The 18,644-nt window shown below is 47.9% G+C and overlaps 1 protein-coding gene across 4 annotated transcripts in view; it reads right to left on the bottom strand.

Moving 5' to 3' along the window:
* CC2D2A (coiled-coil and C2 domain containing 2A) overlaps nucleotides 1-18,644 on the bottom strand; it is a 126,039-nt gene that overhangs the window by 39,450 nt on the left and 67,945 nt on the right. For all 4 annotated transcript variants that reach the window (XM_055140630.1, XM_055140631.1, XM_055140634.1 and 1 more), the window contains 4 exons: nucleotides 9,850-10,006; nucleotides 7,082-7,229; nucleotides 5,654-5,792; nucleotides 4,029-4,232 (listed from right to left, as the gene is read on the bottom strand). In XM_055140630.1, the coding sequence (XP_054996605.1) occupies nucleotides 4,029-4,232; nucleotides 5,654-5,792; nucleotides 7,082-7,229; nucleotides 9,850-10,006 (648 nt within the window). The remainder of the gene's footprint in view (nucleotides 1-4,028; nucleotides 4,233-5,653; nucleotides 5,793-7,081; nucleotides 7,230-9,849; nucleotides 10,007-18,644) is intronic.

Genomic DNA, 18,644 nt, shown 5'->3' with positions numbered 1-18,644 from the left:
AACGCGCACGTGATGAGACCAGAGACCAGAGCTGAGACAGGGCCACGGGGGGCGCTGAGTGCACGTAAGCAATTTAGCTCAAGCCTGTGCCAACCCTGCTCACTTCCTTTGCTGCGTCGGGGGTGGCGCCAGCAGCCCGGACTGCAGCTGACAGCTGGCCGGCTTTGGAGGGATGCTCTAGATGTTGCCTATTTAGCTGCTCTGTGAAATTCCCCTCTTTTCCCACTAATAAAACCCCACATGGTGCCCAGGGACCGGCCACGTTCTCCTTCGGTCCTTGGTGCTGGGCAAGTGCCAAGAGCTGTTCCCACCATGGCTGCTGACCTTGACCCAGAGGTCAGGTGTCTGCCCTCCTGGCTGGAGGTGTGAGGTGCATGCGTGTGTGTGTGTGTGTGTGTGTGTGTGTGTGTGTGTGAGAGAGAGAGAGAGAGAGAGAGAGAGAGAGAGAGAGAGAGAGAGAGAGAGAGAGAGGGAGAGGGAGAGGGAGAGGAAGAGATAGGGAGAGAGGGAGAGGGAGAGAGAGGAGAGAGAGAGGGAGGGAGAGGGAGAGAGCGAGAGCAAGAGAGAGAGATAGGGAGAGAGGGAGAGGGAGAAAGAGAGGGAGAGGGGATAGAAAGAGGGAGAGGGAGAGAGTGAGAGAGAGATAGGGAGAGAGGGAGAGGGAGAGAGAGAGGGAGAGGGAGAGGGAGAGAGAGAGACAGGGAGAGAGGGAGAGGGAGAGAGAGAGAGGGAGAGAGAGAGGGAGAGAGAGAGGGAGAGGGAGGGAGAGAGAGAGCAAACTTTGCTTGCAGCAGGAGAGAATGCAGCCATCACACTGAGGGGAGCGCAGACAGAGCAGGGGCTCAAACTCTGGAGCCAGTTTTCTAGAGGCACAGAAGCAACGCCCCACTAACAGGCACTAGAGGGAGTTGGTAGTTGGGTGGGGATCTCCTGCTCCAATAAATGCCTATGGGCGTGGCCACATTTGTGGCCACTCGACTTCTCATAGTCTGTATCACTGATGTAGCAGGAGTAGCACACATTGGATAAGATGTAAAGTGGAAGGCAACCCATCTCGATTGAAAAATGTTAGCACACAAGGCTCAACCTGTAAGAACATGTTAGTAATCTCTTCTATGAGGGCTTACTGACTCCAGGGTGAGACACAACAATGTCCCACATTTCCTTCTAATGAAAACTTTCTGGATAATTTTTAGCAAGTGATTCATAAAAAGTAATACAAAATAAATTAATTAAGGTCTGCTATTGGAGTAATCTTGGGTGGTTGTTAGGAAAATTCAAAATAATTATGGTGAGAAGATTTAATGGTGGTGGGTTTGGTGTTGGAATATGGAATGTAATAAATTATTGTGAAGAACTTTATAAAAATAAAATAAATTAAATTAAAGTCTATGTCTGTGGGTGACCAACTTAGTTCAGATTGGGTTTTTGTTTTGTTTTGGGGGGTCACACCTTGTAGTGCTCAGGGCTTCTCCTGGATCTTCTCTCAGGGATCACTCCTACATTGCCTGGGACACCATAGGGGGTGCAGGGATCAAACCCTGAGATTGGCTGCATGCAAAGCAAGCACCCTATTTGCTGTACTATCTCTCTGACCCAAGACTGAGTTTTTAATCACTTGCCATAGCCAGTCCAAGCCAACACAAAAAAGAAAAAGTGAAAACAAATAGCCAACTGGTTGAACTCTACAAGAAGAAAACATCCAATCCCATCAGAAAATGGGACAATGAAATGAACAGAAACTTTCTCGAAGAAGAAATCAGAATGGCCAAAAGGCACATGAAAAAATGCTCCTCATCACTAGTCATCAGGGAGATGTAGATCAAAACAACAATGAGATATCATCTCACACCACAGAGACTGTCACACATCCAAAAGAACAAAAGCAACAGGTGTTGGCATCAATGTGGAGAGAAACGGACTCTCCTTCACTGCTGGTGGGAATGCCGACTGGTTCAGCCCTTTTGGAAAACAATATGGATATGTCTCAAATAATTAGAAATTGAGCTCCCATTTGACACAGCAATACCACTTCTGGATATATATCCCAGAGATACAAAAAATTGCAGTAGAAATGATATCTGCACTTGTATGTTCACTGCAGCACTGTTTACAGTAGCCAGAATCTGGAAAAAACCCGAGTGTCTGAGAACAGACGACTGGTTAAAGAAACCTTGGTATAGCTACACAATGGAAAACTAGGCAGCTGTTAGAAAAGATGAAGTCTTTGTACATTTGTACATAAGTAGATTGACATGGAGAGTATCATGCTAAGTGAAATGAGTCAGAGAGAGAGGGACAGACACAGAATGACTGCACTCATTTGTGGAATATAAAGTAACATAATGGGACACTAACACCCAAGGATAGTAGAGATAAAGGCCAGGAAGACTGTTCCATAGCTTGAAAGCTGGCCTCACATGCTGGGGGAAAAAGCAGCTGAGACAGAGAAGGGACCACCAAGTAAAGGATGCTTGGAGGGCTCAGAATGGGAGATGTGTGTTGAAAGTAGATTATGGACTGAACATGATGGCCACTTAGTACTGTATTGCACACCACAACACCCCAAAGGAGAGAGGGAGTAAAAAGAGAATGTGCCTGTCACAAGAGGCGGGGGGTGGCGGGAGGGACACTTAAACATTGGAGGTGGAGAGTGGGCACTGGTGTAGGGATGGGAACTCGATCATTGCATGACTGAAACATAATCATGAAAGTTTGTAAGTCTGTAACTGTACCTCACAGTGATTCGTTAAAAATTAAAAAAATTTAAAATAGCCAAAAATATTCTCCAAGAAGAGATTCTGCATGAAAAATCACAGGAATAAAAATTTCTCCTAGCTATCTGTTTACCTCATTGAGCACAAACTTGCCCATCTGGCCTCCACTGATCTGCACAGGCTCATTTCTATAGTCTCTGCCCATTCTCTGGTATCCAGCCACCCTTGTCCTACCTCCTGCCACCCCACGGGGCCCCCCAAATCCTACCCATTTCACTCCCTGCAGTGCTGCCCCCTGTGCTGGTGCTAAGGACTGGGTGGATGAAATGACATAGAATACCAAATGAGGCAGGATCATTCGCTGCAATTACACAAGGCAGTGGTCAAAGAGATAGTAGGAAAGGGGCTTGCCAGGCACACAGGTGACCCACGTTCAATCCACAGAATCACATGTGGCTCCCTGAGTCCCACCAGGAGTGATCCTTGAATGCAGAGCCAGGAATAAGTCCTGAGCAGTGCCTGGTATAGGAGGAAGAGGAGGAGGAGGAGGAGGAGGAGGAGGAGGGGGAGAGGAAAAGGAGGAGGAAGAGGAAGAAGAAGAAGAAGAAGAAGGGGAAGAGGAAGAGGAGGAAGAGGAAGAAGAAGAAGAAGAGGAAGAGGAGGAAGAGGAAGAAGAAGAACAAGAAGAAGAGGAAGAAGAGGAGGAAGAGGAAGAGGGAGAGGAAGAAGAAGAAGAAGAAGAAGAAAAAGAAGAAGAAGAAGAGGAAGAAGAGGAGGAAGAAGAAGAAAGAGAGGAAGAAGAGGAGGAGGAAGAAGAAGAAGGAGGAGGAGGAGGAGAAGGAGAAGAAGAAGAAGAAGAAGAAGAAGAAGAAGAAGAAGAAGAAGAAGAAGAAGAAGAAAAGAAGAAGAAGAAGAAGAATAGGAAGAGGAGGAGGAGAGGAGGAGGGGGAGGAGAGGAGGAGGAGGAGAGGAGGAGGAAGAGGAGGAAAGGAGGAGGAGGAGAGGAGAAGGAAGAGGAGAGAAGAGGAAGAGAGAAGAGGAAGAAAAAGAAGAGGAGAAGAGGCAATGGAAGAAAGAACATAAAGAGGAAGAGGAAGGAAGAAAGAAGAAGGAGGAGAGTTCAAGACATTTTTCAACCCTACAATTCTAATTCTTTTTATCTCTATGTCTTTATATTAAGTCAAGGGATTAAACATTGAATTCAAGAAAAGGAAATCCACATTACTGGTGAAGACACAGCAAAACTGGCACACCCAGGGGCTGGGCAGCTGGGCTCGAGCCTCTGGTCAGTGCCCTCCAACCCGTTCTCACCTGGAACACTTTCTCCATGATTTCTCGATCATACAGTGGAACTGGCTTATAGTTTCGAAATTCGGGCACCTCTTGGTTTCTGAGACAGAGAAGTCGGAATCTTTTGGATCTATTTAATTCCTCATCTGAAACAAAGTTAAATTCTTGCTGGAGCTGCTCTAATCGGAAGAAATCAGGGACATAGGATTCACCACTGTTGGCAACCTACAAAAAAGAAAAAGGAAAAAACAAAACCCCAGAAAATGCAAAAGCCTAGCGGACAGGCAGAGAGATCAGCCCAGAGAAGCCCCGCTCTGAGCACTGAAAAGGGAAGGTGCTGGGTTCAGACTGAGTCCTGGAACATTCAGCATTTCGTCTGAAGAAATGACGCATGGGGATAGTAAAGACATTTGCCTTAACTGCTCTTTTTTTGTTGTTTGTTTTGGCTCTTTGGGTCACACCCAGCGATGCTCAGGGGCTACTCCTGGCTCTGCACTCAGGAATCACTCCTGGCATTGCTCAGGGGACCTTACGGGATAGAACCCGGGTCGGCCGTGTGCCAGGCAGATGCCTTCCCCGCTGTACTGTCGCTCCGGCCCTGCTTTAACTGTTTTGATTTGTTTTGATCCTGGGCAAGGGATGTCTCCCAAGCACCTCGAGGGGTAAACTACGAGTAGGTCCAGCACTGCCAGGCCCGGTCCAAAATCCACCTCGTGCCCAAGGCATTCAAATAAACCGGCACAAGGAAAACACCATTCTGTTTGTGCAGGAACTATAAAAGTACCACAAATCATTTTTGCAAAAACAATTTTAAATGACAAGGCTCCTTTTGGGAACGCTCCCTAATAAGTGTGCACCCGGTCCAGTGAAAATGGGATACTGTCATCAGTGCCTGACTAGGTGCCGCCTGAAAATAGTTCATGCCTATACACAGCGGGTAAACTGCTTGTACACATGAAAACAGACAACTTCCAAAATACAGTTGAGGAGCTCAACTTTGTTCACTTGGGTCCCCTAAGCCGTATTCCAGGACCGCGGGCTATTTCCCAGTGAGACCAGTTGGAGCCAGACTTGGTGCTCGGGCCTGCTGATGCGGCTGTTCAGGGTGTGTTGGGGGCCACTAGGGCTGGCAGTGCTCAGGGGACACCTGACACCGGGTCCTCAGACACACCAAACATGCACCCCTGACCCTGGGCTACATCTCCAGCTCAACAAACATTCTTGAAACTCACTTCGGAAGCACCTCTGTGCACATAACAGAGAGCGGCCAGGGTCAGCTGGCTGGCCGCACTTGGCCCGCAGCAAGGAGAGTCCTCCTGCCCGGGACCTCAGGGACGGGGGAGAGTGAACCAGAGATTCTGCAAGTGCCAGTGCACAAGGCAGACTGTGGCTCACCCAGAAAGGCAGGATCCGCCCGCACAGAGAGGGCAGCATCTACTCACCCAGAGAGGGCAGCATCCATCCGGCCCACCCAGAGGGTCCAGCAACCACCCACCCAGGAGCCACGTCCTCCCACCCTGCGCAAAGAGCACTGAGTGTGGCCGGGAGGGGCCGAGAGGTGGGTGACACACGGCAGAGCGGGTGAGAACCCCGTGTGCCAGGGTCCTGCCCCAATCAGTGCGGACACACGTGCCCTGACACCTTACCGAGATCAGCTGCATCAGAGGGGCATTGTTGGGGTCATTCGGGTCGAGCTTGGACTCCGCTGCCCACTTGGCCAACTTCTTCATATCCGTCAGTCCCGACGTCCCGATGGAGGAGATGGCGTCCGCTCTCCTCAACACACTGGAATAAAGTTGGCCCTGTGAGACGGAGGACCACGGAGCCCGGGCGTCCGGACCGCAGACACCCCCGGAAGGGCTGGCGCTGGAGGTGCGCTTCTTCCCGGGGGGTCACGCCCCCAGCCTCGGGACAGGCTCCTGCTCTTTCTCTCTGCTTTCTGTTTCCACCTTCTCTTCTCTTTGGTTTGGGGAGGACTCATGGTGTTGGAAGTACTCAGAGCGTCTTCCTGGCTCTTCGCTCAGGAGTCACTCCTGTCAGGTGCAGCTGCTGGGGATGTCTCGGGCATCAACGGCATGCAAGGCAAGCCCCGCCCACTGTGACACCTTCTCGGGCTCTTCTGCTATTTCATGTTACAGCTCTCAAGTAACGAGGACAAGCAAGAAGTACAAACCGGAGGGAAACATTTTTGCAAGCCATCCCTGAGAAAGGGTGACTATCCAAAGACTACAAGGGACGCCTCCACTCCACGGCAAGCCAAGACGGGGCTAATGTGAAATGGGCAAAGGAACCAAAGAGACATTTTTCTAAGTAGCTGTCCCAGTGGCTAATAGGTACATGTAAATGGGGCAAAATCGTTCATCGAAAGGGAAAGCAAATCAAAACCTCAACGAGAAATCAACTTTCACGTGTTAGAACGGCTCGGAGCCAAGAAAGAACAAGTGTTGGCTAGGAGGTGGAGAGAAGGAAACTCTGGAATGCAAATGGATGCAATCGCAATAGGAAGCAGGCCGGAGCTTCCTTGGAGAATTGAAGTAGAGCTACCAGGAGATCCAGCACCCCCACCTCTGGGTAGATATCCTGAGAAACAAAGTCGCTAACCCAGAGATAGCTCCACGTGACATTTGCTGTTCACAACAGTCAGCACATGGACCCATGCTAAGTGCCCGTGGTTGGATGCTGAATAAAGATGTGGCATATGCAGTTACACAGTGTCCTGCTTCCAGACAGAAAATAAGTTCCCAAACAATGTTCATCATTCCAATAGTGAACAACCCGCTACTGTAGGGAGCTGGAGCGATAGCTCAGTGGGGAGGGCATTTGCTTTGCACATGGCCAACCCGGGTTCGATCCCTGGCATCCCATTTTGTCCACTGAGCACCACCAGGAGTAATTTCTGAGTGCAGAGCCAGGAGGAACCCCTGAGCATCACCAGGTGTGACCAAAAGCTCCTTCTCCCCACGTAAACAGAATAACAGTCCATGAAAATACTGCCCCAGAAGTTAAGAAGCCCTGGTGCCCGGATGTGGGGATGTGCAGGGGACAGTGCTCCCCGAGTCACCGCCCCCTGTTACCTCCTGAATCCGGCGTTCTGCTGTGACAGGGGCGGGATGAGAGGGATCCCGTTTTCTCCGACAGCCCACGCCACGCTGTTGGCCACTTTCCCCGAGGTCATTAGGATCAGTGGGTTGCTGCCGTCAGCTTCGAAGGAGAAGGGCACCCCTAGGGAAAGAGCAGGTGCACGGGAGGCAGCTTGGAAAGAAGGGTCAAGACCCTCGGCCAGGCAGGCGGTGGGCCAGGCGGGCAGCTCACTGACCCACTCCTCGGCACGGGCCCGGACTCCGTCTCAGAGAGCACAGTGTGGTGCTGACGTTTTAATATTTGATTCCTAATTTTTTTTGGGGGGGGTCACACCCGGTGATGCACAGGGTCACTTCTGGCTCTGCACTCAGGAATCATCCCTGGGGACCACATGGGATTGAAGCCCGGTCAGCTGCGTGCGATGCAAACGCCCTACCCACTGTGCTATCGCTCCAGCCCCCTTGATTCTTAGTTTTATCCACTTTCCGGCCCCAGTTTCTGTTTCTGCTCCATGGTGTGTAACACTGTTAACAGCAGTTTCAGGCAGACCACGTTCCCGCATGACCCTCTGCCCACCCCACCTCATCCCAGTGGCTCATTCCTCTCTGCCCTCTCTGTTTCCTCTCCCATCCATACCCTGCTCTGTCCCCACACTGTCCAGTTTCTCTCTCATACAGCCTTGCTCTGTCCTCGGCCCACATCCCCAGTTCTTCTCCCATCTGTACCTCGCTCTATCCCCTCAGCAGGCTCAGTTCTACGGGCCAGACTCTCATTATGTTTCCCTTCCCTTCCTCCCTCTCTCTCTCTGCTTTTTGGGTCACACTCAGTGATGCTCAGGTGTTACTCCCGGCTTTGCACTGAGAAATTGCTCCTGGCTGTGCTCAGGGGACCATATGGGATGCTGGGCATCGAACCCAAATTGGCCTCGTGCAAGGCAAATGCCCTCCCTGCTGTACTGTCCCTCCAGCTCCCTTCCTGTCTCTTTACACTCCACATAGGGGATCATTCTGTATCTGTCCCCCTCCCTCTGACGGGCTTCACTGAGCCTGATTCCCTCTCGTTCGTGCCGCAATGCAGCTAACTGCAGGATTTCCTGTTTCTTAAGGCTCAGCTGTTTTCCATTGCAAGTTTACGTCACTATTTCTTTATCCACTCATTGTTTCCTGAATAGCTCTATGACAGAGGCTTCCAGAAATCTTTTCAAAATATCACTTGGGGGCTCTCTCAGGAGAGGCCGAGAACGTCTGAAGGAGGTTCTTGCGAGTGAGGTCTTTGGGGTACACATACTGGCTGTGTCACTCCCCAGCTGGGTGACCCAAGACACTTTGCTTTCACTGTCTGACATGGCAAATGGGAAGAAGGATATACCTTCTCTAGGCACCGAAAGGTGGCCGTAAAGAAAGAAAAAGGGCTAAGAACTCTTCTCCTCCCTCTGGGCTTTATATTCAAGGTGGGGAGACAAGCGTCCAGTAAGATAATGAAGATAACCGGCAGTGCAGCACAGAAGGAGGTGTGGAGAGGAGAAATATAACAGGGTGGGAAGTCGAGATGGCGACTGTGAAGAAGAAGATGAGGAAGAGAGACACACAGAAATCTCAGCACAAGGGCGGGGGCCCTAGGGTGGGAGGGAGACAGAGTGAGAAGCAGTTGGCCAAGAGCACTGACACCAGCAGAGCAGGGAGGGAGAGCCCGGGGGAGGAAGACCTCGGGGGCTCTTGCTGGACTATTGTGGTTAGAGTGAGGCTGTATGGATCTGGCCCCTGAAGACTCGAAATCAATGACAACAGTCTTGAGGTGGTCTACGAAGGGGGCACCGCTGGGAAGCACAGACAGTCTTGAGGTGGTCTACGAAGGGGGCACCGCTGGGACGCACTGCATCTGCAGCTTCGCTCTCTGGGGTAGCAGTTAAGGGAGTGAGCCACGGCAACTCCGCCACGGACTCAGACAAGGGGCAATTCACAGAGCTCCCTTCCAAGCTGACTCTCTCATCTGATTTCCAAACAGCCCACCAGGCATTTACGATCCACTTACAAACGAGGAAGATGACATTCCGAGAGGCCATGTCCCTAGCCTCAGAGTATATCCGTTATTGGAACCATATCCTTTCACACGAGAGTGGACTTGAGCCTCGAGAAGTCTTGCTGAGAAAAGAACTGGCTGATAGACCAACCCCTGGGCTTCCTCCAAACTAGCACCATGGTTGGAGGGAAAGGGGTGGGATAAATGGGTTGAGGGGTCTTTTGGTGGTGGGATGGTGCTGGAACTGTCGTGGTAGAAAGATGAGTCTTACAGACAGAGGTGTATAACCCTCTGAGATTCTAGAACGCTATAAACGAATGATAGAGAAATAAAACAGAATTCTAGATAAATCTTCAGGTATGCACTCAGTATAACCATTTGAAAAACTAAATGGGTTGGAGAGATAGGACAGTGAGTAGGGAGTTTGCCTTGCATGCAGCAGACCTGGGTTCGATATTGGCACCCCATTACTCCCCCAAGCACCTCCAGGAGTGATGCCTGATTGCAGAGTCAAGAGTGATCCGTGAGCATGGCCAGGTGTTGTCCCCAAACAAAAATAAAGCTAAAAAATGATTCCCAAGGATGAATAACTCAACGCGACTGAGAGAAGCCACAGACCCAGACCGCGTAATGACGCGATCAGACTTATCCGAGTATCAAGAGACAAACGCAGACTTGACCACCCCAGGCTGACTGAAAGGTGACCACAAAATGGTAAGCTGACCCCAGGAGCTTTCCCTACCACTGCCAACGCCCTCGTGGTCCAGCGCCACCTGCAGGTCACTGCTGAACTCCACTTCCTCAATAGCGGCTCTGCCAGTGACCACGGTGGTCTCGGGGATGGGCAGGAACACTTCGGCCAGCAAGGTGGCGCCCCCGTGTCCGACCGTCTCATACACCTGGAGGGGAAGAGGACAGACAGGGCAGTGGCTGTCCCGTCTCCGAGGGAGGCTGCCAGCCACGCTCTCGGCACGTGACTCTGCCCACCTGCATTGCGATGGAAGCAGGCGCAATGGCTTCACACCTTAAGCCCCCACACAGGCTGCTCTAAGAGGCGATTCCCTGGAGAGAGCAGTGCCTCCCCCGGGGAAGGGCAAGCTGGGTGGCCACCTGCCACCTGAGGGTGCATCACAGCACCAGCAGAGTGAGCAGGACCAGCACCACTCTGCAAGCCTTCCGGACCCTCACACTCAAGTCCACTACTTTGGACACCTCTTTAGCCTCCTCTTTGGGACCTCACTTTATTACTATTATTATTATTATTATTATTATTTTATCGAATCACTGTGAGATACAGTTACAAAGCTTTCATGATGAGTTTCAGTCATACAATGATCAAACGCCCATCCCTTCACCAGTATATATTTTTCACCACCAATGTCTCCAGTATCCTCCTTCTCCCCCACCCCATGCCCTCTATGGCAGACACTTGGCTTCTTACTTTCTCTCCTTTTGGGCATTATGGTTTGCAATACAGATACTGAGAGGTCATTATGTTTGGTCCTTTGTCTACTTTCAGCACACATCTCCCATCTTCAGCGATCCCTCCAACCATCATTGCCTTAGTGGTCCCTTCTTCATACCAACTGCCTTTTCCCCCAGCACATGAGGTGGGCTTCCAACCATGGACCAATACTCCTGGCCCTTGTCTCTACTGTTTTTGGGTGTTAGTCTCGTACTATGTCATTTTTTAAAATTTTTTTAATTTTAAGTTTTTTTAATTAATGAATCACCGTGGGGGTACAGATACAGGTTTATATATGCTTGTGTTTCAGTCATATACAGCTTGAGTATCTATCCCTCCACCAGTGCCCGTTCTCCACTGATGACCCCATCATCCCTCCCACCCCACTCCTCTCCCCACCCCGCATCTTTGGCAGAGCATTCCACTCTGTTCCCTCTCTCCCTTTGGGCGTTGTGGTTAGTAATGGAGGTCTTGGGTGGCCAATGTGTTCAGTCTATAGTCTGCTCCATGCACGCTTCTCCCATCCCGAATGGGTCCTCCCACCACATTTTTGCTTGGTATTCTCTTCTCTATCTGAGCTGCCCTTTCCCCCCAGCATGTCAGACTGGTCTCCAAGCCATGGAGCAAATCTGGTACTTATTTCTGTTATTCTTGGGTGTTAGGCCTCCATTCTGTTGTTTTATATTCCACAGATGAGTGCAATTCTTCTATGTCTGTCTCTCTCTTTCTGACTCATTTCACTTAGCATGATACTTTCCATGCTGATCCACTTGTATGCAAAGTTCATGACTTCATATTTTCTGACAGCTGCATAGTATTCCATTGTGTAGATGCACCAAAGTTTCTTTAGCCAGTCATCTGTTCTTGGGCATTCGGGTTTTTTCCAGATTTTGGCTATCGTAAATAGTGCTGTGATGAACATACATGTGCAGATGTTATTTTGGCTATATCTTTTTGCCTCTCTGGGATATATTCCCAGAAGTGGTATTGCTGGGTCAAATGGGAGCTCGATTTCTAATTTTTTGAGGAGTGACCATATTGTTTTCCAGAAGAGTTGAACCAGTCGGCATTCCTACCAGCAGTGTAGGAGGGTCCCTTTCTCCCCACATCCTCTCCAACAGCGGTTGCTTTTGTTCTTTTGGATGTGTGCTAGTCTCTGTGGTATTAGGTGGTATCTCATAGTTGTTTTGATCTGCATCTCCCTGATGATTAGTGATGATGAGCATTTTTTCATGTGCCTTTTGGCCATTCGTATTTCTTCTTTGAGAAAGTTTCTGTTCATTTCTTCACCCCATTTTCTGATGGGGCTGAATGTTTTCTTCTTGTAGAGTTCAACCAGTGCCTTATATACCCTTGATATCAATTCCTTATCAGATGGGTATTGGGTGAATATCCTTTCCCATTCTGTAGATTGCCTTTGTATTCGGGTGACTGTGTCTTTTGCGGTGCAGAAGCTTCTTGGTTTAATATAGTCCCATTTGTTTATTTCTGTTTCTACTTGATTGCTTAGTTTTGTGTCATCTTTGAAGATACCTTTGGCTTCAATATCGTGGAGGGTTTTTCTGACCTTCTCTTCAATGTACTTTATGGATTGTGGTCTGATGTTGAGGTCTTTAATCCATTTTGATCTGACTTTTGTGCATGGTGTCAGGTCGAGGTCTAAACCCATTTTTTTTACATGTGGTTGACCAGTTATGTCAGCACCATTTGTTAAAGAAGCTTTCCTTGCTCCACTTCACATTTCTTGCTCCCTTATCAAAGATTAGGTGTTCATACAATTGTGTTGGTGTGTAGGGATATTCCACGCTGTTCCATTGGTCTGTGACTCTGTTCTTGTTCCAGTACCATGCTGTTTTAATTGTTACCACTTTGTAGTAGAGTTTAAGGTTCGGGAGGGTGATGCCTCCCATTGTCTTTTTCCCAAGAATTGCTTTTAGCTATTCGTGGGTGTTTGTTGTTCCATATGAATTTCAGGATTGCTTGGTCTATTTCTTTCAGAATTTTATGGGTATTCTTATGGGGATCGCATTGAATCTGTATAGTGCTTTAGGGAGTATTGCCATTTTGACAATGTTAAGTCTTCCTATCCAAGAGCAGGGAACATTTTTCCATTTCCTCGTGTCTTCTTTTACTTCATGGAGTAGGGTTTTGTAGTTTTCTTTGTAGAGATCCTTAACCTCTTTAGTTAGGCTGATTCTGAGTTACTTGATTTTCTGGGGCACAATTGTGAATGGCATTGTTTTTTAATGTCATATTCCTCTATCTCACTGTTTGCGTATAGGAAGACCATGGATTTTTGGGTATTGATTTTATAGCCTGCAACTTTACTGTACAAGTCTATTGTTTCTAGGAGTTTCTTAATGGTGGTTTTAGGATTCTCTAGATATAGTATCATATCATCTGCGAATAGTGAGAGCTTGAGTTCTTCCTTTCCTATGTACTATGTCATTTAAAATTCTACAAATGAGTGCAGTCCTTCTATGTCTGTCCCTCTTTCTGACTCATTTCACTCAGCATGAGACTCTCCATGTCCATCCACTTCTAAGCAAATGGGGACCTTACTTTATCTGTAGGCAGCCCCTTCTTAGACCTTATCCCCACTCAGAGACACAGATGCTAACAGTTGTGGTGAGGCTTAGCGGGATACCCCTGCCCCAGAGCCAGACTCGCTCTGCTTCATTCCCAATCCCTGGATCTTCCCGATCCCTGGATCTTTTTTGGTTTTGAAAAGTTTTTAGACAACACCCAGTGATGCTCAGGACTTACTTCTGGCTCAGGAATTACTCCTGGTGGTGCATGGGGTCCATATGGGATGCTGGGGATCGAACCTGAGTTGGCCGAGAGCCACGCAAGCAGCCCACCTTCTGTGTTCTCTCTCCAACCCCTGGATCATTTCTTTTTGTTGAAGGAAGTTGACAAAAGATTCCACAGCTCTGCTAGCACTTCCCCTTTTAATTTTAAATTTTATTTTTATAAAGTTGTTCAAAATAATTCATTACATTTGATGTTCAAACACCAATCCCACCACTGTGTACTTCCCCACCACCATAAGAGGAAAGAGTGTGAGGACTGTTGCATTTCCTACTGGGGCCATTACGCCCTTATACAAGAGATTACAAACATGTACATTAAGCCCAAGCAAATGTGTGCTATTTTGGTACATCAGTGGGCTAGAGTATGAGAGGTTGCGGCTGTGCACTGCAGAAATTCTGAAATTTAGAATACGATTATAGAGCAGATTTACTCCTGGGTAAGGCGTATGTTGCTTTCTTCCAGGAGCTCTATTTCAGAGTCTCTGAATCTTGGCCACTGATAATATTACATGGTGCCGGGGTAATTTTGAGGGTGTGACTGCCAAGCTATTGGAAAACTGGGGAGCTGGGGGGAGGAGGCCCAGTCTCGTTCTGAGTGAGCTTGGAGATTTCAGTCATGGGTCCCACATACCTGGGTTCTTCTGTAAGTCCCCTCATGGGTGATGTTAGCCCCCTTTTAAGTTTCTTATCCCTCTCTGGACACATTTTTTCTTTTGTTTTTGGGCGTAGCCAGTTATGCTCAGGGGCCAGTCCTGGTTCACTATCCTGGGTGGGTTTCTGCTGGTGCTCAGGGGCCCTTATGTGGTGCTGGGGATAAACCCAGGTCCCCTGCCTGCAAAGCCTGTGCTTTAGCTTGGTGAGTTCTCATCTGGCTGGCAGACATTTCTCTAATACACTGGTTTTAGCCCCTTTATCTCTACTGGTTAAATCCTTTACTGTATGGATGCCCTCTGATGGATATATTCTTCTTATTCACAAATACTATTTGAATGCAGAGAGGACTCTCAGGATCCCCACGTTATCCCACCTTCCTTAAAGTACTTATGCAATGAGTCATAACCATTGGGAGTGGCCCCCAAACAAAAACAAAATAAAAATGAGACACAAGGGTAATAGCTCACCATGAACAAGAGAAGTCACAGAATCAGGCTAGGTCATGAGCATGATCAGACTTATCAGAATATTAAGAGACATGTGATATTGTGGCATATTTGATATGCCAAAAACAGTAACAACAATGGGTCTCATGCCCCTGACCCTGAAAGAGCCTCCAATGCAGCACCATTAAAGGATGAGTAAAGAGAGGCTGCTAAAATCTCAGGACTAGGACAAATGGAGACATTACTTGTGCCAGCTCGAGCAAATTGATGAACAACGGGATGACAGTGATAGTGTCAAATATATCTTCCCCAAAGGAGATGAGTGGGGGCTGGACAGCCCTACTGGCTCCTCCTCTGGGAGGCAGCCCACCTGTGCATGATGGTCAGCTGACCTAAGGTGGGTAAAGCCTACCTAGGAGGCCAGAGCCAGCAACTCCCCACGTGACTGTTCTGGGCTCACCAGGGCTGGGGGGCAATTCTGCTATTGAGCGTGGGGGTGCCCTTCTCCCCGTCCTGAATGAGGCCCCGAGTTGCCACCCATGAACAGCTCCTCTGGCTCCTGAACGGCCATGATCCCAGAGGCACACAAACCAATCTCAGAACCCAGTGGCTTTTGGCAGAAATCCCTCCAGACTTATTACTAAAATGTCAGAAATCCAAAATCGTGTGGCTGCGATAGCTCATGCTCTTCATAATAAGCAATAGAAAACAAATTATCTAATGATGCCTTTTCAGCAGGTATGATTGTTGGGGAACACTCCAAATAATAATGGTGGGCCTTTTGTCGAAATATTGAATGTGATCAAAGTGGAGAGAGAGTAAAGTGGAAATCATTTGCCACACAGGCAGGGGGAGGGCGGGATGGGGGATATACTGCGAGCAATTCTTGGTGGTGGAAAATGTGTACTGGTGAAGGGATGGGTGTTTGATCATTGTATGACTGAGACTTAAACTTGAAAGCTTCGTAACTGTTATCATGGTGATTTAATAAAAAAAGAAAGTGGGGTGCTCAATGGACCCCTGTGAAACACACACACATTTCTCGCCTCCACATTTCTCTTTGTAATGAAAGAAGGTGATAATTTTGACTTCTTTTTATCTTTTTTGCTTTTTGGGTCACATCTGGCAATGCAGATGTTACTCTTGGCTCATGCACTCAGGAATTACTCCTGGCGATGCTTGGGGACCATTTGGGATGCTGGGAATCAAACCTGGGTTGGCCGCATGCAAGGCAAATGCCCTACCCACTGGGCTATCACTCCAGCCCCAATTTGACTTTTAAGAAATTTTGGGTCCTGGACGTGGTTCAGTGGTTGAGTCCTTGTCTGATGTGTTTTGATGTCTGACCCCCCTCAACCTCCATATCTTACATAGAAAATATTAGATCTGCGAAATCCTAGAAGACAAATATAACAGGAGCCCATCACTGAGTTTAGCTATAAACTTACAGTCAGTTGGGTTTGGTCCATACTTTCCATCATTGCTCCCTCCACCAATATTTTCAACAGGGACATTATTTTATGTTAACATTTCAATATGCATCTCTAAAAGAGGATATAAAAGTACATTTATAGCACTATTATCACAGTAATTTTTTAATGACTTCAAGTGCCATTAAAATTGAAATTTCCTTCAGCATTTCAAAATTTTACTGCACTATTTGAATCAAGATTAGGATGGATTCCCCACAATGTGACTAACAGACCCCTTGAGACTCTGCTGATCTGAAAATGAGTCTCCTCCCGCATTTTTACTGCATCACTTTTGCATTTTCAGACTCTTCCCTCTCCATTAGACTGGCTGAGAACATTGGTGGAAAAAGGAGGTCATTTATTGTTTGCTCCAGAGTTTCATACGAGCCTGCAGTTTTATAACCAGTGTGAACTTTAAAAGAACGAAACAAATAAAATGACCGTAATTATTGCCCAAGAGATGTTTGCTCTGCTGGTTAAATTATGGTCTCATTGCAGTCAAGTTTCAGCCTGAGAAAATCATGCATTTTCTTCCTTTTAATTAAAAAACAATTTGGAGACCAAAACTTTGACTCATAGAGACATGCCTTTGAATGACGTCCATCTGTTGTCTTGTCTGATCTAGGACAGACTGAACAAGGTTCATCCAACTGTTCCAGACCCAGCAATTCCACTTCTTGGCATCTACCCAAAGGGCCCCCCCAAACAAACTCTACTCAGAAAAGACATTCACACTCCTATGTTCATTGCAGCATTATTCACATGGCCAAGATCTGAAAGCAACCCAAGTGTCCAAAGAACATATGACTACAGTACACACACACACACACACACACACACACACACACACACACACACGAATACTACTCAGGTATAGGAGAAGAGGAAATAATTCGATTTGCTGCTATGAGGATTGATCTGCTGAGTGAAGTTAGAGGAGGTGTACATACACAGAATGATCCCTCTCATATGAGATATAAAGAAACACAGTATAATATCACACTGTCACACTGTCATCCCATTGTTCATCGATTTGCTCAAGCAGACACCAGTAATGTCTCCATTGTGAGACTCGTTGTTACTGTTTTTTGCATATCAAATAGGTCATGAGTAGCTTGCTAGGCTTTACCGTATGGGCGGGATTCTCTAGGTAGCTTGCCGGGCTCGCCAAGAGGGACGGAGGAATCGAACCCGGGTCAGCCGAATGCCAGGCAAACACCCTACCTGCTGTGCTATCGTTCCAGTCCCGAATAACAAATGCCCCAAAGCTACAGAAAAGGAAAACTGGTCTTCAGTAAGAAAATTAATATGGGGTGGGCCGTGAAGTGGGGGGTGGGAGAGAAAAGGGACAGTGGTGGCGGGAAGCAGACACTCTTGTGGAGAGTGTGACTCTGGAATGATCTATGCAAGAAACCCTACCAGTAAACAGTATTATGACCCAGAATGCCAAAGCGCCCCCAAGCCCAGCCGTGTTATAAAGACAGGGGTACATCTGGGCATCTCGGCCCCCCTTGACCAGGACATGCAGTCCTGACCACAGGACCTAGAGCTCTCCTGTCTACTACTCAGAGGCAAAGAGCATGATTCACTCCACACCCGGGCGTGGCACTCTGTGTCTCAGTGAGAGTGGTCACCTGTCTCTGGACACCCAGTCCTGCTTTCTCCGTAGCAACACTCGTCTCTTCTGGCTGAGTCCCTTGACTTCCCGTGATTCGTCTCACTGGAAGGCGAGATTCCTGATGGGATCATGTTTGAGTTCCCTGTGGATGTGCAGTGCCACCTGTGCCTTAATGTGCTTAAAGGGGGGGGGTGTCAACTCTCAGTGGAAGGGAGGCACTTGATCCTCAAAAGGGATTTACAAATCCTTGAGAAGAATCTGTTCTCTGTTGTGGACAGTTGGTGGACTCCCAGTGGGATTTTCTCCCTGTGAATTTGATGCCCACGCTTGATTTTAGCCTGCAGGGGGCAGTGTGGTGCATGCACGCTGGGTGGGGGAATAACCCTGAACCTTGTCTCTGCCCTCCTATCCCCACTCCAAAACCCATAACCCTTTTGTTTTCACTGTAAACTAAGGCTTCTTTGAAGAGCTGAGCTTACCCGGATCAAGTCTCTTCCATTCACTGGAACCTGAGAAATATTTGTTCTACCTCCTTTGGGTACACAGCTGACAATAAGTCAGTACCTCATGCAATAATGTGCATCCTTGCAGCACTGCAATTTACAAAGCCTTTTTCATAAACACAGGAACATTTCCCAAATACCTTGCCAAATTTTGTTGGTCAAATGATTTTTTATATTTGATAGAATAAGACCTTTTTAAAATTATTTATTTATTTATTTATTTTTTGGTCACACCCGGTAATGCACAGGGGTTACTCCTGGCTTTGCATTCAGGAATTACTCCTGATGGTGCTCAGGGGACCATATGGGATGCTGGGAATCGAACCCGGGTTGGCCGCGTGCAAGGCAAATGCCTACCTGCTGTTCTATCGCTCCAGCCCCCAAAAGACTTTTCTTCTTTTAAAAATAGGCAATTCTGTGATTTGTTTATTTATTTATTGCTTTTTGGGTCACACCCAGTGATGCTCAGGGGTTACTTCTGGCTCTGCACTCAGGAATTACTCCTGGCAGTGCTCTGGGGACATATGGGATGCTGGGGATTGAACTCAAGTCTGTTGCATACAAGA

Source organism: Sorex araneus, chromosome 5 (assembly GCF_027595985.1).
Source record: "Sorex araneus isolate mSorAra2 chromosome 5, mSorAra2.pri, whole genome shotgun sequence".
Taxonomy (NCBI): domain Eukaryota; kingdom Metazoa; phylum Chordata; class Mammalia; order Eulipotyphla; family Soricidae; genus Sorex; species Sorex araneus.
This window is presented reverse-complemented; position numbering and strand designations above follow the sequence as displayed.